Below are 21,551 nucleotides of genomic sequence, written 5' to 3'. Positions count from 1 at the left end.
ACCCAGCTTCTGCTGCTGTGGTATGACGACGTTGCTCCCACTCTGACTCTTCTCTTCCCTCTTCCTCTCACTCACTCTTCTTCTCTTCACCCCCTCTTCTCACTCTCAGCCGGCTAAGCTCTAGCTCGGCCCTCTGATTAAAGTCCCATCCTCCCTACACTTCCGTCTTGCCGCTCACTCCTCTGCGCCGCGAGGGAAGTCTGGCTCTTTTCTAACCCATTTCCCGGGTCACTTCATTTGTTGCGCAAGATACCCGTGTCTGGTCACCCTAGTGTTGCCGACCCTCACGCTACCCTCTGCGCTACACGACCGCCAAACGGCTTACTACCCCGCCATTCATCCCACCTGTTCAGACAAAACTCCCCCAACAAACAACCACAAACGCCTTCGCTGCAGCTTCCCGAAACGATAAACGCTTATCGTTTTTCTTTCTGCAAAAATGGCTTACCGGTCCAACGAGTTCGAAGACCGTTTTTACGAGCCCCGCCGCGAGAGGGATTCCTCGAGCCGAGTCGCATTCAATGACGTCGAAGTCCGCGACAGGCCTCGTGAGCGCGAGGGCGACCGCCTCCGCTTCTTGCGTGAAGAGCGCGCTCCCGAGGCTGGTGCCATGGTTTTGAGCCGCCGCGAGGTTGAGTCGAGAGAGCTCTCGAGGCCTCGCCAGCGCACTCCGAGCCCTGTTTACCGCGAGCGTGTCATTCGCAGGGCTCGCAGCTCGTCTCCCCCGCACCATCACCACCACGACCAAGAGCTTGAGCGGTCAAGAGTCCGCATCTCTGAGCGCGAACGGGAGCTTCGCAGCCCTTCTCGCGGCCCTCCTCCCGAGCTGATCCGCGCTCGTTACGTTGAGCGACAACGCTCGCCATCTCCTCCACCTCCGGCCAGAGAACGCAGCCGTGTTGGTGTGCGCATCGTGGAAAAGGAAAGAGAGCGGATCCCGTCTCCTTCGCCCTCGCCTCCACCTGCACCTGCTCCTCCTCAGGTCATTCGTGGACCGACGATTGAGAGAGAAGTCATTACTCACTACCGCGATATTGACCATGGTAAGCAGCAGACAACATTCACAAAAATTGATATGAATCAAATATCTGACTTGGGCCAGGTGTCACTCGGGTCCCTAGCCCTCCCCCTCCTCCCCGCCCCGCACCTCGACCTATGACCCGGACCGAAGACCGGGAACTGGACATCGACATCACGACCTCCCGCAACAGGACCGACATCGACATTCACCGATCAACAAGCCGTCACCGCTCTCCCAGTAGAGAGCGCCGATCACCCGCCTTCAAGGACAGCAGAGACCTTGTCATGAGCACCGACCGCCTGCGTATTGATGACCGCCAGTACTTTGGCTCCCGCCGTAGGGCTCATTCTGCTGCTGCCCGCACCCCCGTTGAGGAGGAGGCTGAGTACATCACCTCCAAGATTGACCAACGGGGCAAGATGGGCGAGGCCTGGGGCGGTGCCACGAAGGATTGGACCATCGTAGACGTGCCTCCCGGAACAGAGCGCGTGCAGATGGACGGCGTCGGCGGCGGCTCTGCCGAGGTGACCTGGCAGCGCTACAACGGAGTGAGGCGGGCCAAGTTCGTTCCTGAACGCGATGGTGCCCCTACTCCCGTCCCGGCTCCGGCCCCCGCCTTGCCCTCGCCCAGAGACTCTCGTGATCGTCTCAGTGTCCAGGTTTACGACCGCGAGACTGAGATTGACATCGAAAAGACCAAGGAGCGTCGTGCGCCTCCCAAGAAGCGTAATGAGATGTGGACCGAGATCACCAAGGACCTTGTCATTCGAGACGCCATCATCGAGTTGGGCTACGACTTTGAGGAGACTGAATATTTCTTCTACATTATGCAATATTTGAAATACGTAAGCTTTGTCTCCCACTTAGTTCATAGCCGTCGCTAATCATCCACAGGACGACGTTTTGGAGCTGGTCAAGGTCTCGGATGAAATCCGCCAATTCCGCAAGCACCGTGTTCGTGAGATTGAGTATGAAAAGGAGTGGCGCGACGACTGGGACCGCCGCCACGGACATCACCACCACCACCGCCTGCCTAGCAAATACGACGATGAGCGGGTCTATGAGCGCGAGGTTGTTTACGACAGCGCAAGAGAACGTCCCAGACGGTGGTAAACGTGCAGCACATGATGATTTACGGATATATAAACGCGGTTGCCCTGGCACCTATCCAAGGTGTGAGATCAGCGGGCGGTAAGGCGCTCTACAACGGATTCGGACTACAGAACATGTCATTTCGGGACGTGACGTGCTGGCATTAGAGAACGGATCTGCCTCGGGGGGCTGTGTGTCTTCTTTTCTCATTTTACCCATTTACTGGCTTTTCTGCCCGGCACATGTGTAACGATTTACGAACACTACATAGCGGCGGAGAATAGGGCGGTGTTAGATTGTATTAGGATCAATAACGATTTATGACACAAATGCTTGCTTGCCTGCTTGTGATTTGAAATGTGGCTGACCCAAGTGCTGGGTATTAAACGAGTTTTGTCGACGCAAGTGACAATAACACTTGCCAGTGTGAAAGTTTAACCTATGAGTAGGTGTATTGCCCATGCAATAGCTGATGAACAACTGCTTCAAGCTTGTGCCATCGAGGGTGACTCAATCTGGACCAAGTCCAGGATCCGATTTGACATAACCGAAAGCTATTCCCATAACCGGACCGTTGTATCATGTCACATATAGCCGTCGGCAGTCCAAGGTACATTTTTGTCCCGATTTAAGCCCCGTAAAATGTCTGATAGCACCACCCACAGACAAGTAGCCATTCAAGAACACGCAGGCGCATGACATGGCTTGGGTATTCCCAGATCTTGATTCGTACCATATGGGGATTTTTGAAAAACAAAACACCCGGTTTCAAAGAGCCGTGTGAGTGAGACAAAAGAGCATGACTACGCTCAAGCAGAAGCAACGACAGCGGCGAGAGATATCTGCATCCATGGTTAATATCTATAGCTATCTTAGTAAGATATATCTGAAAGGTTTCTCCGTGATTGGGATAGCGATATACATAGCGGCATGTCATTCGCGATTGATTGTGAAATACTCGCCGTATACATAGGTGATCTCGTCTTGTGTAAATGAAAACGAAAAACAAGTCCGGCATGTAGCAATAGTATGTGTGAATAACTGTCGCAGGTCGATGGAGAAGATGAAGTCCGGGCTCGAGGAAGGGGCTTTCCCACCTAGCTTCCTTCCTTCCTTTCACACCTGCTCCTTCCACACTCGTATCCCGCACTATGTGCGTGCCCTCCTTCTTTCCACCGGCCACCCGTCCTTCTTGTCAAGCGCCTAGCCTCGCTGCCTTCAACCAAGCCTGATGAAGAGCCAAGTGGCCCAGAGGTACAACGCTCTAAGTCGTTAGTTTGAACTTGGTATGAAATCCTATAAAATGGTTTCGTAGCGTCTGCGGTTTCGAATCCCGCGCCTGAGCTTTTTACCTCTTTGCTTCTTTCTTATTAATCGTTTTCACGTATTCTTTGCAACGCTAAAGGAGGCCTCATGCACGCGATCATGAAAGAGGAAGGACACCGAATATAGCAGTGGAGAACTTTCATTATCTTGAGCTCAGAGGCTGAAATAACTCAGCCTTTCCTATAAAGAAATAAAACAAACTTTTTGTTATCTTCTTTTCATGAGTTGCTCTCATCCACGTAACAAGTAAACGGTAGAAGCAAGTGGTAGTTGTACATCCTTCCCCCTAAAAGTCCATCATAGCTGAAAGTAGTGTCGTCGCATCGGTGGGTATGAACTCGAAGAAACAAACGGCTGCTAAGAGAGAGAGCGGCGGCTTCAGTTTCGGCAGAGGGGTTTCCCCCGGCCATTGAAACGCAAGAAACTCGTCAAACAAACGGCGATAGAGGAATGCCGCTCGGGGATCACAGCCGCGGACCTGTGACGGTCTCCGTAGGCATGCCAGCTCGACAAACCTCATTTGCGAGCACGACCGCGCTTGGGCTTGTCCTCGGCGGCAGCAGCAGGTGCAGCAGCAGCCTTCTTGCGGCCCTTCGGAGCGGCCTTCTTCGGCGCAGGCTTCTCCTCCTCGTCCGACTCAGGGGTAGCCTCGGGTTCGGCCTCAGACTCCTCCTCCGACTCCTCAACCTTGGCCTTCTTCGTAGCCGCCCTCTTGGGAGCAGTCTTCTTCGCAGCGGCGCCGCGCTTGGGGACCGGCTTCTCCTCTTCTTCCTCAGACTCCTCCTTCACGGCGGACTTTCGAGCTCCACGCTTGGCGGCAGGCTTCTTCGGGGCCTCCTCCTCCTCGTCGGATTCCTCTTTGACGGCAGACTTGCGGGCGCCGCGCTTGGCCGGGGCCTTCTTGGGTTTCTCCTCTTCCTCGTCCTCTTCGGCGGCAGCGGCTTTGGCAGCAGCAGCGGCCTTTCCACGCTTCGCCGGAGCCTTCTTGGGCTTCTCCTCCTCGTCCTCGGGCTCGGCCTTGGGAGCAGCCTTCTTGGCACGCTTCTTGGGCTTCTCCTCTTCGTCCTCATCGGCGGCGCCGGCGGACTTGCGACCGCGCTTCTTGCCGTTGGTGGCGGCGGGGGCAGGGGCTTCGTCCTCGACCTCATCGCCCTCCTGTCAATGTGTAAGTCAGTGGAACTTCATGAGTGCGTAGGGGTGCTAGCATACCTCGCCATCGTCCCAGTCCTTGGGCTTCTTGCCGCGGATGCCGCGCTGACCAGGCTTGTTCATCCAAGGGTCACCGTTGAAGTCCTCGGCAGAGATGTGGCCTTGCTTAATGGCATCACGGATCTTCTGCTGCAGGTCAGAGTGCTCGCTGGGGGGCCAGTCAGCCGTATGTTCATCATCGAATGCCATCTCATGAAAAGAGTTATGAAAGGACGCATGAACTTACCCCATTTCGTCGTATCCGTCAACTGCATCAAGGTCGTATCCGCCACCCCTCTCGACAATATCGCGAAGGTGCGAAATTTGCTCGCCAGACACGCAGCCCCTGTGCGATGAGTTGTTAGACTAGATTCCGCAGCACCATACCGGCTTGGACATGGTAAATAGATGACAAGGACCGAAGCGCTCAAGGAAGAGTGATTCGTCGGCTTACCAGTGCTTCCACCGCCAGGAGCCATGGCCCATGATCTCAGTCCAGGTGCCGAAGCGCAGCGAGCCCTTCATGCACTTTTGGGCCTCCTTCTTGCAGACGCCATCCTGACATCCGGCGCGGTTGTTAGGCGACACCTCTATATCGCAAAAGATAATGGTTAGCAGTTACTAGGCGTGATGCGCCGAAGAAGAGAAGAGAGAAAAAAGAAATAGCAATTGGTGGTGTATGGAAACAGAGCTTCTCCAAAGGTTGAGGCTCTCATGACGTAAGGTTCAGTCAGGTCAGGTAGCTTGACGCGTCCGCTTCCGACGCGACCGCTGCGCCCGTCGCCCGCCAGCCGCCCGTGGCCTTTTTCATCGTTCCGAGGAAGGAAATAAAACAATGAACCTACCAACACGATAATCAGGCATCTTCAATACTTTGGATTCCGATCGTTCCGTTGATGGAAGAGAATGCTTTGGGTGATTTGAAAATAAAAGGGGGAGTTTGAGAGAGAAAATCAGGGTTGGGAAGAAAAAGAAACGAGAAGGAGGGAAATGAAGGAGGGATATGAAGGAGGGAAAGCTCGGGGAAGGCAAGCTGCAGCAGCAGCGTAGCGGTCGCAAATTTCAATGGGAAAGCTGGCAGGAAAGGGGGTAGTCGTCGTTGGTTTAAGGTAAGAGCTCCAGCGCATTCAGTGGCTATCCCTCCCCTGATTCTAGGCAGGCAGGTGCCCCAAGCTTCCCCGTAGCTCTAGCGGTTGAGGGCCCCCGGCGCAGCAGCCTAACGCTCGCCAGGCTGCCAGCGGGACACGAGAGGCACAGTTGGTGACCCCGGATCAAGTATGCTCGACACGTGTTGTACGGTGGAAGGGAGGAATGCAAGTGAACCGTCTTATCTTTGAAACAAACAACAGACACGTCAGATGCTCTTCCTTTGACAGACAATGGTCGAGATCGCGCTAGAATCGTACCAGGTATGCATAGGTAGACAAAGACTACTTAACATTGCCCTCGTTTTGCATCGAATATCATACAGCTTTTGCATAAACCACCAACACCAAACCTCGGTGGTTCCCTTCTTCCTGGCTTCCTTATCAAAGCCCATGTCTACCTCCAATCCCAATACATCATAAACGTGCAATCTCCTCCAAAACTCCAAACTACAAGAAGGGACACCAACCAATGTACATGGCCGCCAGATTTCTGGGATCGACCGCCTGCTTGATCAACTCCTCCACTTGCCCCTCAACTCCCAGCGGAATAGGATCCGGTCCCATCAGGCCCCTCACCTTCCGCTTGATACTGTCGACGACGAGCTGCGGCTGCATCCGCGGCGCGCCATCCGATCTGCGGCTTGTCTTCTTCTCCTTTTGCAGATCCAAGGTGGGGTCGTAGATGAAAGCCTCGAGAATCGTCATCAGCGTCTCCTCCTGTTGCCGCAGGATGCCCAGCGTCAACTCGCTGCAGTGGCGGAAGGGTCCCTCGTATCCGTAGATGCCCATGGCAGCAACCATGTTGTGTGTCAAACGGAAAGGCACCCTCTCCGGTTGTGCGAACGTCAGTCCTTTATCGAACAGACAATTGAAGTCGACGTGGAAAATGCCGCCGTTGTCGCGCTCGAGAAGGACATTCTCGCCGTGGCGGTCGCCCAGACCGAGAATGGTGCCGACCATAGACATGACTGCGCAAGAGCGAGTGTACTTGAGCCGAGCTGAGAACCAGGTTGAGGGATGAGGGAAGCGCTGCACGAACCAGTACTGCAGCACTGGCGGGAATGTCCCCAACACGCCCTCGGTAAAGATCTTGATATTGTTCGGCCCCGTCACAGCCTCGGACATCATCCTCTTGATCTGGTTATAGTCAGGATGGACGGACCGAGACTTGTACTGGTCTAAAAGGATTTCTCGAAGGGTCTTAAGCCCATCGACCCATTCAATGATGCCGCACTCTTCGTTGAGAGGCACGACGGCATACGTCTTGATGTACAGTTGACGCCTGCTTGCCTCGGCGTCACGTTTGAGTGACCGGTTAATCATCCCGTTGAACTCCATTAGACGCTGATCCGTTCGTAAGTCGTCCTTCGGTTTGATCATGAGCATGTAGTTCTTGCCATCCGTTCCGCGACATGTTAGCCGCCTCGGTTTAGCGAGCGATCCTAGAACCAGGACCTCATCTAGGAAGGAGTCGATTGTGATAACATCCTGAGAGAATGCCTTGTGCTTCTTGACGTTATCCGTCAATGTCGGCAATGTGGCCGTCAGACAAGACTCAATAGGGACCACGAGGGGGCAGGGCGTGCACTTGTGGTTGAAGTTGAGATCTCGCGTGATACTTGCCACCGTCGTCCTGTTGCTCTGGAAGTCCCCGTTGTTGCAAGCCAGCAGAAGCTGCTCTGCGAGTTTCTCGCCCATTCTCAGTAGCTGCTTGAGGTCATAGCTGCTTCCTTCAACCTTCTTGGAGATCCCCTTCAGCGCTTGCAAGATATGCTGACCTCGCACTCGCCGCTCTGAAGCTTGTCTCGTGGTCATGATCCCAAATAAGCCCCAGAGTGCTTGTCGAGGATGTGACTCCACAACTTTGGTGACAATGCGTGTTAGGCGTTCAAACACAGCTTGGTTCTGGTGGGCAATTCTCGCAACGATCTGCGGGAGGGCCGTGTAAAATATGTAGGCCGGAAGGCGAGCGATGTATTTGTCGAGGAAGGCATGAAGGAGATTGAGCTGCTCCGTCCGCCTCCTATGGAGCTCGCGGGACAACGAGACCTTGCCTTCGGGAGCCTTGTCCACTTGTGCTCCCAATTCGAGCCATAACGTTAAAATTCTCGGCAAGGTCTGGTAAAGATACTTGGTGCCATAGTTGAGTGATCGAAGATAGTTCTCAATAACCAGCCTGGCAATCTCGCCTTGCACAAAGGCGTCACTTTGCTCGTCTGGTTTCAGAGGCTTCTCGGTCTCCAGCAGCTTTTTGTAGTAACGTCCTAGGTAGTAATGGCCCTTCTCCCACGATGAGTTGGTCTTGGGAGGCTGTTGATATTTAACGCGCAGAGCAGCGTTGTTCGTTTGGCCTGCCGCATCCAACCACTTGGCAAGCATGAGCTGTGCTCTGGCTGTCAGAAGTCTCTGCTGCGAGTCGAGGCCCCGAGCGGAAGAGGTGCTGTTTGTTTGTGTCATGAAGTTGTTGGATTCGATGGCGCCCTGGAGAACCTGAATCGCCTTGCGTGTGTGACCGTCCTTCCAAAGGAGTCGGGCATTCTCAATGACGGCGGCATTGTCTTGTAGTTGAGAGGCATGAAGAACTGCATTAAATGACTGGTGTGTGGAATTCGCCTTTCTAGCCAGACGCGCACTGGAAAGCCACGACGAAGAGATGTCTGAGTCGCAAAACTTGGGTCTGATTATCGTTAGAAGTGGATCGTTGACGGGCATCGGGGTAACATACCGTGAGAGCTCCATGGCTGCTCTGCGAATTCCCAAGAGGTATTGTTTGTCATTGACATATGCACCTAGCACTTCCAATCGCCGGTTCAGCATTGTCAAAACGTCTTGGCGAGCATCATCATTCCCTTCTTGCATCCCAACAATGATTTCCAGATCGGTCAGTACGTGGCATCTAAGCCTCAGATCGTGGCAGGCTTGTAGGGAGGATGTTGCGGAATAAGTCATCGCTGAGGCAATCTTTTCCCTCATACTCTGCAACATTTGAGAGATTGCGACTCCCTCGGCGCCCTCTTGCTTGAGAGTGTTAAAGATCTGGCCAACGCTAACGTTGAAGTCTTCCAAAGTGCTGCCATGAAAACGGCTCGTGTACTTGGATAGAGTGTCCCATCGGCGGGTCGCCCAGGCTGCCTCGACCGCATACGGAACAATTCTGTTTTCCATCGACGGTTCCGTATGCATACCTTCAATATAGTTGAGCAGAACATCTACACTTATTAGCTTATATTCTTGAGAACGTACCGCAAGATACTCACCATGTTGTCCAGATTGTTTCAGGCAGTTCAGGAGGTCAACCTGTACGTCAATGTTGTTAGGCTCTTCTGCCAACTTGATCTCATACCACGTCTGAGCCGCCGTATATCTGCCCGCCTTCTTGTGACTGAGGATTTGTTGGTTTATATCGAGGACGTGAAGGTGAGCCGAAATCCCCTCTAGCCCATCAGGCTCGTCAATCTGGGTGTATATATCCTGCAATTGCTCGAGGAGCAGCGTTCTTTGCTGGGGGTCGCTCTTCTCGACCTCCACTTGTTGGGCGTGTTGCTCGAGGTGGAACAGGGCTCTTGGATATTCCCTGCAGTCCATAGCTCGCTGGGAAATCAAGACCGGTGGAATTGTGCTCAGCAGGTCATCCACTCTTGCTATGGACGGAAGATCGCTGTCATTTTTGCGCCTAGCATTCTTTTCCTGCAGCCACCTGCTTGCATAATCAAGCACTCGGAAGACGGCCTGTGTCCTGCTTAGCAAAGTCGTCACATACGCTTGGAATGGGCTGCCTCGTTACCTCACAGTAAAGCTTCGTATCCTCCCTCTCCGCGTACGGAGCATCTTCGGCAAGCTGGTGCTGGAGGATGCCAACCAGCTCGCCGATAATATTGTCACGATCTTCCCGCGTGCTTCTGTTGCCAATGATGACGTGGAGGACCAAGTATGGAAGCAGGAACTCTGCTACCGCGACATCCTTGACCCGAATAGTACGAGCCAGCGGCCCGAAAATGAGATCTGCGTGCCAATTCTGTCCTCTACGCAAAAGATCCATGGTAAAGGAACGCATCCAGTTCCCATACGGCTTACCCGGACGGAAAATGGGATACTCAACAGGTGCAGGTGTGACAGGTGTTAAGACGTATTTGGAGGTCAAAAATGGGGTTAGAGTCTCCCGAATGCCTTCAGGTAGAGTGAGCCATTTTCTGTAGATCAGATCGCCGTCTCTCATTCCAGTGCTTCGGAAGGCACAGGCTGCCTTGATATCCACTTTGTCCAAGAGTTCTTGCATGGCAAAAGACAAGAAGCCTTGGAGCTTTGTGTCTGTCGTGGAAAGGAAGGCCTTGACCAGGATTTGCTCCAGGATGAAGAGCACAAAGTCCGTCGTCTCGTCTGCGTTCTCAAAGTTGTTCAATAAAACCATGGACTTCTGCTCTCTGACAGCCTCAATTCTATTCGAGTCAAGGCACCCAACCAGACCGACGCATTGAGTACACAGGCTAGCGATTTCGGGCTGCACAGTGCTGTACTCCGAAGCGCAATCAAGCAAGGCGCGGAGCAGCGTTGACAACACAGGATCCGGCTGCTGACCAATCGCGGACGTCTGTAGGGAACCACTGTGCTGTTTGAGGTATGCGACAAGCTCTCTGAGAGCCTGAAGCACAACACCCGAGTTCTCGTGTGCCACTCGGGCTGCAAAGATGGCAAATGCTGTCCTGCTTTCGATGGGTTGATCTCGACGCACTTTTTGGAGCTGAGCTTCCACTTCAGCCAGTTCAGGAATATGTGCCAATGATGGCAACTTCCAGATGTACATCTCGATGACTGCGCTGAAGTGCTTTATAATGGTGGAAATCAGATGTTTGGCCTTGATGCGTGTGTTGTCGTCAAACACAGGCCAATAATGATTGATAATGAAGAACGTCGTTTCCAACAAGACTTCAACGTCCTCTTCTTCAAGGTAGGTTAGAAGGACCGCCCAGCAGGAAAACGCCGCCTCTCTGAGCTCGTCCTGAGCAATGGCCGACAGAAGACAAGCAGCAATCTACAGGGATCAGTAAAGAAAACCAGTCTGATGGTCGCGTCAACTCACATGTGGCCGAGCAATGCGCACGTAAGACTGGCAAAGCTTGATCGCTTCCTCCAATGCTCGAATGCAACGTATTTGTTCCTCGGGAGGCAGGCATAGCCCATGAAAATCATTGATGACGTCCGCCAGGCGAGCCATAAGGCCAAGCATGTACGCCTGGAGGAAACGACCGATGAGATTGCCCTTCTTGGGCTTGTCCTTGTTCGCGGCCATAACCAAGTTGCACATTGTGGTGATGGCATCGATAACCTCAAAATAAATCAGTAAGAATGCGGTATTTTCAGAGCGTAAAAACTCACACGGGCCTTGCGGGCTTCGTCTGCTTCAGCCGCAGCTTTGAGTAGCTCAAGGACAACCATAACAAGTTCGGCCTGTATCACATCAGCCAGCGTGGTATCAGCGAGAGTTGGCGCAAACTCGACAAGCCTCGCCATGGTGAATTGCGCCACGTCCGGCACGTCTTGCACTAAAAGCAATCCGAGGACTGGACCGATATTGATAGAGTCCATCACCGGGAAACCAACGTCCTTTTCCCCACGGGCCTCAGCAATCTTTTGGATTACATCCCTCTTCTTCATCAATACCAGCCATGGCAGAGCATGAGTTTGGATGAGGAGAAGAAACTCGTTCACAGAGATTTGCAAGATTTCGGCCAGCGACCGGCTGATTTGCGGTCGTGCCACCATATCTTTTACAGCGAAGTAGGCGAGATTTCTCCAGAAAGGCTCGAACAAGCGGCGTGGTGCTACATGCCGGGCAGCAGCCAAGTTGTTGATCTGAATACGTCAGTCAAGGTGGCTCAAAGATGGCACCAAGAACATACCTCATTGAAGGCACAGGAAGATATCAGACTGTTGCTGCTTCCGAGATATTCGAGTAACTGGTGCAATACTATGTTTAGTTCGTCCCCGGTGACCACTCTAAGTGATGTCAATATCTTAGCCCAAAGATGATGCTGTTGTCAGTGGTGCCTACCGTCCCAGCTGGCTCCACGCCATTACCCCAGTCTCGTGGAAGATTACTGCATCCTTTTCCGATGCAGCTTTGAGAAGACCAAGCGCGTTCTTGCGATTTCGGTGTACGACACTGATGTCTATCGTGCTAGAGGCTGGTTTCTTCAAGAAGAGAGCCAAAGCCCGTCTGTCGAACAAAATTAGCCATGCAAGATGGGTAGGATAGGGAAGCATACCCTGAAGCGATGCGTATTTCTCTGATAGAGCTATGCAATCCTTGCAGACACCACTGCCCCAAAGGAGAAGTTTCGAGGTCAAACAGCTCAGCTTCATCTGTATGATTTATGATGCGTCTGAGGGCGATCATTGCCACTACTCTTGGCCTTCTGGAGTCCTTGAAGGAAGGGAGGTTGATGAGTTTTGTGAATATCGATTGGGCCTCTCTTTTCGTTTCGGTGTCAATAGTGTCGGGCCTCTTCGGCCCTTCGTCTTTGCGATCGCATACGTCACAAATTATCTTTCCGTCCTTTCCTACGAATGGTCTGCCCGTTTGAGTGATCGCGTCCGCAGCGCAGCAAGTGCGGGAGATCAGATCAATGGCGAGGCATTGGCTCTTGACATTGATATGTGGATAGGCGTTTCTAGAGAAGTTAGCCTCCCCCAAGGGAACTGGAGAAATACGACGCCTTACAAAAACTTGTGTTCCAGATTGTCTAGATCGTTCACAACTCCAAGAACTTCGTCGATGCGTGCTGTCAGTTCCACAAGCTCATTGCCTTCAGTCAGGACTTTTCGCCGCTTGGTCGCAGGCTCGTCATCCACTGTGACGCTTTCTACATCACTTTCTGCAATGCCAAGACGTTCGACCAGAGCTCGTAATTCGGTGTCCGTGAAGCAAGCTGGCAGGGTTGCGTCGTCTAATTTTGAGGGTACAGTCGGTGCTGTTGCTTGTTTAAGGACACTGATAGAACGCTGCGCATGTCAGTGCTAGGTCAGAGAGTGCAGAGCATCAACGTACTGAAAAGTCACTTGGTTCCCCTAGTACGGGTACTTCGATGCAGAGCAGCTCGAGTGGCCAAACAACCTGAGGTGCTGCCAGTCTTCCAATCTCTCGGTCTACTAGCGACACTTGGGCAAGTCTCAGAAGTGCTTTACAGAGTGTTCTCCTCGCAGCTTGACTCGATTCATCTGGGCCTGCAATCTCATCCGGCCGTGCTGCGAGCTCGGCACACAATAACGCCAGAGAAGTGTACGCTTTCTGCGGTAGCAAGGCTTTCTTGCCTGTAGACAGCTCGTCTGGAAGCAGGCCAAGAGATACGTTGAGCAAATCAGCCTTTGCGCTTGGGGCAACGGGCTGCCATGTGTTTTGCACAGCACGTAGGGAAAGCAACGAGTCGAGCAACCATAGTCTCAGCTCGACAAACGGCGCGCGTGACAGAGGGCCCGAGTATCTAGCAATGGACGGGTGTGCGAGTGTTGATATTAGAGCTGCTGCTTGGCGCACGGCTTGTGACGCATGCGGGACAGCGTATGTAGTCTGTTGTACGAAGAGAATGCCAGGTTTTCCCAGGAGCAGCTCGAGTGTACCGGCAGGAGGAAGGCTCATGTCTATAGTCGCATCCTGTGCAGGGGCAATAGGCGCCGTCTCTTGTAGGCGAGACAGGAGAGCTGTGACCATTAGTCATCATGGTGTGTTGACGCATTCTGATGGACAACTCACCATTGCTTGTTTCTCGCAGGTAGAGCAGCATGGACGACAACAGCGCTCCCATTGAACCAACTCCACTCACCACCAAGATGATGAACCGAAAGAACTCCTCGATTGGAGCCGTGAGGTCAAGGCAGCGAGCATGGCCAAGCAGTTTCAGGACCTTGGGAAAGACCCAGACCCAAAGTGGCTCCTCCCCGCGGAACACGAACTGTTTCCCGTCCGTGGTATAGTTCATGACAATCGGTGTCTCCTCGATCGTGACTTTCAAGAAGTTGATCGCCTTCAATGCCTCGCTCCGTATAACCTTCTTGTCGGCGAAAGGATCGTCGAGCTTGATTCCGTCTAGGACGACGCGGGAATAGACGTATATGAGCATATGATTGTGCTCCGTTCGTTCGTCGGGCGTGCGCAGCAGACCGGGGTTGTTCTTGACCCGCTCGATGACGGCGGACAAGCTTCTCAGCTCGGTGTTCTCATCGGATCGTGTGGACTTTGTCGAAGCAGGCAGGTTTTCGACGAGCTGGGCGGCTAACGTGGAGGGAGGCGGCGCATTGGCAACTGCGCCAGCAGGTTTGCCGTACAGCTGTTCTGCCGCCATGGTCTCGTCGGCATCGTCTCTTGGCTCGGAGGAAGCTTGGAGGCGAGAGACTGAAGGCGGCGAGGAAGGTTTCCGCTGGAGGAGCTCACGGCGTTCGCTGCGAAAAAAGCGACGCAGACGTGAACTGCGACTTCGTCAAGCTCAAGGCAGCCCACCCCCGCCAGCGCGTCGAGCGTGGCGCACTGTACGCGGGATCACGTGCTCGTCTGCCCCCGGTCCTCTCTAGGTACGTAAGCACACCTGGTCCGAGCTGCTGGGACTTCGCAACCTGGAAATATCTCCAATTCCAGATTGGTGGAGCGAATGTTGCGGCACGCCTCAGGTTGACCGTCCATACTCACTCTCACCGGAGGGGTTTGAACGACGGTGTCAGCTTCGTTATGCCCGCGTTCCCCTGGGAACTTTCGTCTTTCCTCGTTCATTTGTTAATATGAGTCTCGGTTGATTGGTAATCCTGGAGCTTTCTTGCAAAAGTTGCGAGTGATTGGCCCAGGCTATCCCAATCACCTGATTCTTGCACGCCCTTGCAAGTGCAAATGCGACGTTTTTGGAGAGTCGTGCTGACGATATATTCCTCCACCCATAACTTCGTGGTGCATCAGTTTCCAGTGTTTCTCGTCCAACTCTCTCACTGATTGTAAACAATGATTGGTCTCAAAGAGGCAATGCCAGAGGCCCTGTTGGTCCAGGATGCCCCAAGCCAAGCGGCGTCAACCATTGAGATGTAGTCTCTGAAGCCTTCAAAGAGTAAACGCAGCCAAACACAACAGCCTCTGGACCAGCAGCACATCATCCATACCCAACCTACAACAGACACCGAGAGCCCAACTGGCAACCCCTCCAGAAATGCCTCCAAGGCAAAAGGCGTCACTGTCATCGTCACACTCGCAGGCGTCAACTTCCTCAACACGATGGGATCAGGCATCCTCATCGCCGCCCTCCCACGGATCGCCGTGGACGTGGGCCTCGCCGATGGTCTCTCGCTATGGCCAGCCGCGGTCTACTCCCTGGCAGCAGGCTGTCTCCTCCTCATCTTCGGCGCCGTCGCCGACGTCGTCGGCGCGAAACTGATGTGGCTGACAGGCAGCTTTCTCTATGCCATCTTTACGGTGGCCGTCGGCCTGGCCAGGACCGGTATCCGGCTCATCCTCTTCCGCACGATGCTGGGAATCTCAATCTCAACGTGCCTCCCGACCGCCATGAGCTTCATCACGAGCACCTTTCCCAAGGGGAACTGGCGCAACGTCGCCTTCTCCATGAACGGCATCGGGTTCCCTTTGGGCTACGCGCTCGGTCTGGTCGTCGGTGGAATTGTCGCAGACACCATCGGATGGCGGTGGGGGTACTACATAATGGCCATGATCAACGTCTGCCTCTCAACTGCGGCAATCTGGTCTCTTCCATCTGTGCATCGACAGTCTGAGAAGACGTGGACTCGCCGTCTCGCCGAGGATATTGACTGGATCGGAGCTATCATTGTGAGCGTCGCTTTGGGGCTGCTGCTGTATGTTTTGGCAATGACTACTTCGTCTTACACGAAACTCAGTGACGCCTCCAACATTGCTCTTCTGGTCGTAGCTGTAGTTTTGTTGGTGGCTTTTCCAATTTGGATGGACTTCCAATTCAAGAATAATCGACCGGCGCTCATTCCGAACCGTTTGTGGCGAAATGCAGCCTTCACATCCATCTGCGTAAGTCGGCTTTCCTGATCACACACTCAACATTGCATCTTACACCGAACAGGTATCCATCTTTCTCAGTTGGGCCGCACTGAATTCGATTCAGTACTTCATCATGTTATTGTGAGTCAAAAACAGTCTCAAAGTAAGAACGCAAAGACTTATTCGTCGTTTTAGTTTCCAAGAAGTCCAACACGTATCCGCTCTCCAAAGTTCCATCCGCTTCCTCCCGCACATCATCACAGACACAATCGTGAACATGGCGTGCGCGTACCTCGTCTCCAGAGTTAAAGTACAATTCCTAGCCGGCGTCTCCGCCCTCGTTACCATTGCCGCGCCCCTCGCGATGGCCACGGTCAAAATTGACGGCTACTACTGGTACGCGCCCTTCTGGGCCCTCGCTCTATCACCAATCAGCGCAGACGGTACACCCCCCCCCCCCCCCCCTTTTGGCTCTTGAGAAGCAACCGCAAGACTGACGCAACTCACAATAACAACAGCCCTCTTCACCGTCTCGAATCTCATCATCTCCGACGCCTTCCCGGCAGACCTCCAGTCCCTCGCCGGCGGCGTTTTCGCCGAGGTCGGCCAGATCGGCAACGCGGTGGGCCTGGCCGTGACGGCGGCCATCGCGTCCTCCGTGACGGAGCACTCAGCCGCCGCCGACGAGAGGGAAGCGCGCATGGCCGGCTACCGCGCCGGTTTCTGGGCCATCTTCGCGGCGACGGTGGCCGTTGTCGTCATTGCGTTCTGGGGGCTGAGGAAGGGCGGCACGGTTGGGAAGAAGGACGACTAAAGCATTTGAGGGGTGGGGGGTGAAGGTGATAGTGGTGGTGCTAACTAAGGCTGAGACTGCACGTCGTCTTAGCTCTTAGCTAGCAGGTAGGACTTTGCGGTTTCTATTTGCTTGAGCCGCCGCTGCCGCCTTGTTTAGTGCCCTGCTGTCTGGGGGAGATGGGACTAAAGATGCAATCCTGATTGTTACTAGCAAATCGAGATGTCAAGATGGGGACCAAGTACATCCCGCCCGCTGCAGCGGAGTCAACCATCCGTTTGCCGCCCTACCAGCACTGATGTTTGTGAGAGTTGTATTCAATTCCTAGCACTTTCAAAGCCCCGCATTCTTATTACACCATGATTGTCATGACTATCAGCGACAGCCAATGTCAGGAGTTCCAGTGGTTTCCCATCAAATCTTGACCTCGAGCGTCCACCCAAGCTCGAGGCCAAGTTCGACCACCGACCTCCCATGTCTAGCACACACGACGAACACTCATGAGGCACTGTTGTGGTGGCCGTCGGGGAAGAGAACAGCGCTCACAAAATCAGACCAAGCCTCGGGATGCTCAACGGGCTCCTTACCATCGAGAGTGGCGTTGTACCAATCCCAGCAATCGATACCGCCCATGTCCGGGATCTTCTTCATGATCGCCTCGACACCCGTCTTGATGGTTGGTCCGTCAATCCAGCCATCGGCAGCTTCCTCTGGGTCGGGGTTCCCCACCAAGTTCAACACGAGCTTGTTCGCCGGGAAGCCAGCGGCTACATAACTGCTGAACTCATCCACATCCAGCGTTCCCCAGTTGTTGTACAGCTGCACGTTGAACCACGATATAGCATCGTGCATACCCTCCTCTCGGAACAGTGTCTGATAATTGACCCCGGACAGTCCCCCCGGGCTCAGCAGTTCGCCGCCGCCAGGAGCCATGGTGATGAGCAAATGCGGAAAGTCAGCCTTGAGTTTCTTGATCACCTTCGTCACGCCCTCGTTGCCGATGTCCTGCACGCCGATGGGATTGTGAGGCTCGACGTTGAGGTCGACGCCCTCGAGCTTCTTGGCCGCGATCATGTCCTTGATGAGCTTGTAGCCCTTGTCGAACTCGGCATCGCCGCCGCCGAGGCCAGTCGCTTCCCAGATTCCGCCGCCGCCCAGCAGCCCAAAGACAAGAATGCCCTTCTGCTGCAGCTCGGCGGCTTCTTCCCACACTCTGACGTTGTCGCCTTGGTCGTAGATCTCGTCGTTGAGGTAGATCTTGTGGTTGCCGGCGCCGTCGTCCTTGGTGTAGTTCAGATGGAAAGCGGATATGATGATGTGGGAAGTGTGTCGGCTAGGCTCGCCGAGCGGGAGCATTGACAGCCATCGCTTGGGATCGCGATCGTACGTGTGGGATTGTACGTAGTAACCCAGACGGCGGGCCTGCATGACTATTGTTATGGGAGTTGAGAACTGAATGGATGAGTGTCAGGGTGAGAGGCAGTTTGGAGTGAATCCAAAGCAAAAAGAGATGGTCGATGTACTTTATGTTGGAGGAAGTTTCTTTGTCCACTTTTTAAGAGGGTATGAGGCAGTTTCGTTGTACTTTATATGCAATCGCTGCCTTAAATGACAACCGCATTCTTCGTCAGTTTTGTAGGATAGGTCATTAGTAGAAAAGCTTTGCTGAGCTCATGTCATAGACATCAACCGTACCCAACAGCAACAGTGTTAGAGATTCGACTTACAATCTCGTATACAGAGCCAACCAACCTAATCCAAGGTTAGACGCTTTACAGGAGAGTTACAAGCCGAAGTGAAGCTGAAAGTATAGGCTGAGACGGAAGATGTGAGCTGAAGCTAATCAAAGTCGTTCATAGCCTCCTTGCAGACACTAGGACCGTCAATATGCACTGCAAGCTTCTCTCAGCTGAGAGACTCAGCTGAGGCTCTCAGCTCAACACTTCAACGCCACGCTTTACAATTTTTCCCAGCATGCCGACGGGCTTGCCGATATGACGCTGATATATCACCCACCCGGCTGATGAATAGCTGAACACGTTTCAACCAGAAATAGATTTGAGCCGTATCTGGCGTCTAAATGGATACGAGCAGCCCTATCGGCAGTTAACAACACTATTGTCCACGGTGACGCCGTGTCTCAATCGTTCATGAGAAGCTGTCTAGTGTTTTAATGTCGCCGAGCTGCCCGCGGACACATGATGAAGATAAAAGGACGGTGACGCGGTGTCGAACTAAGTTGATCCTCATCATTCCCAGGTCATTTCAAGACATCGCAAAGCCGCATCCTCAATCACATCAGAATGGCAGAAATCGCTCTCCCTCAGCAGGATGTCGCGGCGACCCCTGCCGATATTGTATCTCACGGTAGCAATGACGACACTGATGAGCTCCCGACTTCATCGCCCGGCATCTCGACCGAAACGCCTGTCGCCACCGAGCCCCTTGATCTCGGTGGACGACTTCTATCAGAAGACGAGATCAAGGAGATGGCCGTGTTCAACACTGCCATTCGATGTTCCGCCCATTTGGATCCAGGATTATTTTCTTGGGGCCTAGAGGTACAAACACTGATGTTGTTGTTATACGTATTCACCATTCGCTCACCATATCAGGTCGAAGTTCCTGGCTTGCGAAAGAAGCTCAAGCTCGAAGTCGGAGGCAGACTTTTCTTCATGTGGTGGCAACGTCAATTCCTTCGGTGAGAGGCCCGCGAGTTTGAGACATAGTGAGCCTTGCTGACCGACCGTCTCTTCAGCGGGACGTTCTTCTATTACAACGATCGCCCACAGGTTGGCGTCAGACTCGTCGGCAAAATCACAAAGCCAACCAAGCTGGTATGTTGGAAGCTGGAGCTCCACGCAGTATGATCAAGTCGAACTCATGAAATCGTCCAGAGCCCTCTCACCGTCGAGTACACACAGCTCGGCCGGACCGTCGGACGCTTCGTCACACAGGACCACGCCTGGGCAGGCGAACTGAAAGACACGACCGCATACGGCACCGCATCCGACATCGACGCTTTCCAAGACGGCGCCAACGTATGGGATACGTGGGCCACCTCCCAGGACGGCAGCGGCCACTCTCATAACACGGGCGTGGTGTTCCTCAACACGAACGTCGAAGACGTGGACCAGAGAGTGGTCGTCAGCCTGAAGCGCCTGAACATCGCGCAGGGCCACCACACCGGCGTCACCGCGTACGCCGAGCTCCCCGACAAGCACCACAAGTTCCCCATCACGCTCAACAAGGACGGCGACAACAGCGCTGACCTGCAGGGCGGCGGGCTGTCCTGGTACTTCCCGCCGCCGCCCACGGAAACCGGTATATTGGTCGGCAACTGGTTCTCCGGCGCCGTGACTTCGACGGGTTTCCGCAAGGTGGTCAAGTTTCAAGACCCAGACAACGTCGGGCGCCCCCGGCCGCCGATATTCCGCCAGCCGCCCACCGTGTGCGTCTGGCTGTCGGGGTTCATGCACCGCACCACCGACGACAACTTCAATCTGCGCGTCCGCCTGGGCCAGGTGACGAACACGACCTTCGAGCTCATCATCTCCTCGTACGGACATTCCCGGCTGGCTTCGGCCTCTGGCTCCTTCATCGCCGTCGACAAGACGCGAAGCCATGGGGTGCGTGTCGGAACCATCTCGGCCAACGCGATGGACGGCGGCAACTGGAAGACGAAGTCCCAGACGCAGAATGTCGGTGTTGGGTTCGGCACCGTCATCGCGGGCTTCACGGGGTTGGACGCCAGCAACAAGAACGGGTTGAAGGTGAACATCGACGTCGACCAGCAGGCGGCGGATTCTTTCAAATGGACGGCCGAGTCGTGGGGTGACAGTACCATGAATGCCTTCGAGGCCATGTATATCTGTTACTAGAGCATGTTCAAGAGATACCATCACCGATTTTGGCCTGCCATTACTTTCAGCACTATGCCCAGCCACAGCTGCGCAAGCTCGAGTTACGTCGTCGGCTCCAGTTACGCCTGTGAATGTAGTATAAACAAGCTCAAGCTCATTTCGTCCACATGGGCCAGATGACGCACTTTGCTCGGGACTAGTAGCCGCTTGTTTCAGTCTGATCTTTACCTAGAGGCAGGGTTTACCTCTCGGTAGGCCGCAGATATTCGGACGAAAAAAATGGGCAGGTCGGATCGGTGTCCGAGCTCGTGAGGTGTCTCAAGCTAGAGCTAAGGATTCAACGGCCAGCCGCCAGAGCCTCCGCTTGAACAGGCGTTCTTGTTTGTTGTCGCTGTCTGTCAATATGTCATGTTGCATGTTGACATGTCGCGGTTGCCCCCTGCGAACCCATGGAAAATGGAGGCGGAGTGTTTGATGGAGCTTCATGCGGATGACGGGTGCCGACTATGGAGAAGTTGACGACATGCTGACACTATCACGACCGGGAGCCCGGCTGAGAGCTGCGGGTCGTCTCTGCAAAGATGCCGTTGTCTCTCTTTATGCAGTACGATACGGATACCATGAGAAGGAACAAGACATTGACTGCAATGAGAGAGACACCAAAGTCCTCCGAGCCCGCGATACAGAATCCTCCACCATCAGGAATGGAAGTCGTTGAAAGGTCATCATAGAAGTAGGCCCCTCCCAGAAAACGGCATACAGATCGATCGCCCAGCGGCTGTTGTCCAGTAAACCTTGGCAGCGCCGATCTGGATGTATTTATTTTGGCGGTTCATACGGCAGTAGACCGAAAAAAAAAAAAAAAAAAAAAAACACCTAGAATGGAGGGCGAGAGAGGAGGGACGAACAACTGCATCGACCGGGTGGCCGATGATCAGTTGGAGAAATCCTCCGTGCTGCATGTGCCGAACAGCCCAGGCCCTGGCCTTTTGGGGATAACACTGTGAATGAGGTGTGTGAGGCTTGGGTCTTGTGAGGGAATGGAAAGGCGTTGGTCTTGTGCTCGTGTGCTCGTGTGCCACATTCGTGCCCAGCCAAGCCACCGTTTGGTTTCTATCTCTCC

At 53.9% G+C, this 21,551-nt stretch overlaps 5 protein-coding genes across 5 annotated transcripts; 3 read left to right on the top strand and 2 right to left on the bottom strand.

Annotated features, from left to right (window-relative positions):
- Nucleotides 1-439: 439 nt before the first annotated feature.
- CGCA056_v012064 (uncharacterized protein) lies at nucleotides 440-2,134 on the top strand (the record flags this gene model as incomplete). The annotated part of the gene is made up of 3 exons (XM_037327308.1): nucleotides 440-1,043; nucleotides 1,103-1,866; nucleotides 1,916-2,134. The coding sequence occupies 3 exons, from the start codon at nucleotides 440-442 to the stop codon at nucleotides 2,132-2,134; spliced, it is 1,587 nt and encodes a 528-aa protein (XP_037173820.1).
- A 1,821-nt stretch (nucleotides 2,135-3,955) lies between these two features.
- rad3 (Protein kinase rad3) lies at nucleotides 3,956-14,111 on the bottom strand (the record flags this gene model as incomplete). Its single annotated transcript, XM_037327307.1, has 16 exons — nucleotides 3,956-4,594; nucleotides 4,649-4,796; nucleotides 4,875-4,973; nucleotides 5,082-5,217; nucleotides 6,243-8,452; nucleotides 8,501-8,984; nucleotides 9,033-9,504; nucleotides 9,560-10,804; nucleotides 10,853-11,098; nucleotides 11,149-11,625; nucleotides 11,673-11,769; nucleotides 11,825-11,989; nucleotides 12,039-12,443; nucleotides 12,494-12,774; nucleotides 12,821-13,470; nucleotides 13,523-14,111. The coding sequence occupies 16 exons, from the start codon at nucleotides 14,109-14,111 to the stop codon at nucleotides 3,956-3,958; spliced, it is 8,343 nt and encodes a 2,780-aa protein (XP_037173823.1).
- Nucleotides 14,112-14,755: 644 nt separating this feature from the next.
- Nucleotides 14,756-16,586, top strand: terJ-1 (Efflux pump terJ; the record flags this gene model as incomplete). The annotated part of the gene is made up of 5 exons (XM_037327306.1): nucleotides 14,756-14,790; nucleotides 14,869-15,802; nucleotides 15,855-15,913; nucleotides 15,968-16,215; nucleotides 16,291-16,586. The coding sequence occupies 5 exons, from the start codon at nucleotides 14,756-14,758 to the stop codon at nucleotides 16,584-16,586; spliced, it is 1,572 nt and encodes a 523-aa protein (XP_037173822.1).
- A 477-nt stretch (nucleotides 16,587-17,063) lies between these two features.
- On the bottom strand, nucleotides 17,064-17,993 carry CGCA056_v012061 (uncharacterized protein; the record flags this gene model as incomplete). Its single annotated transcript, XM_037327305.1, has 1 exon — nucleotides 17,064-17,993. One exon carries the CDS (start codon nucleotides 17,991-17,993, stop codon nucleotides 17,064-17,066), a length of 930 nt encoding a protein of 309 aa, XP_037173825.1.
- Nucleotides 17,994-18,868: 875 nt separating this feature from the next.
- CGCA056_v012060 (uncharacterized protein) lies at nucleotides 18,869-20,446 on the top strand (the record flags this gene model as incomplete). Its single annotated transcript, XM_037327304.1, has 4 exons — nucleotides 18,869-19,126; nucleotides 19,181-19,266; nucleotides 19,324-19,402; nucleotides 19,463-20,446. 4 exons carry the CDS (start codon nucleotides 18,869-18,871, stop codon nucleotides 20,444-20,446), a joined length of 1,407 nt encoding a protein of 468 aa, XP_037173824.1.
- Nucleotides 20,447-21,551: the final 1,105 nt, after the last annotated feature.

Source organism: Colletotrichum aenigma (assembly GCF_013390185.1).
Source record: "Colletotrichum aenigma strain Cg56 chromosome Unknown KSG_Cg56_contig08, whole genome shotgun sequence".
Taxonomy (NCBI): domain Eukaryota; kingdom Fungi; phylum Ascomycota; class Sordariomycetes; order Glomerellales; family Glomerellaceae; genus Colletotrichum; species Colletotrichum aenigma.
The sequence above is the reverse complement of the archived record's forward strand: the minus strand, read 5'-3'. Positions and strand labels throughout refer to the sequence as shown.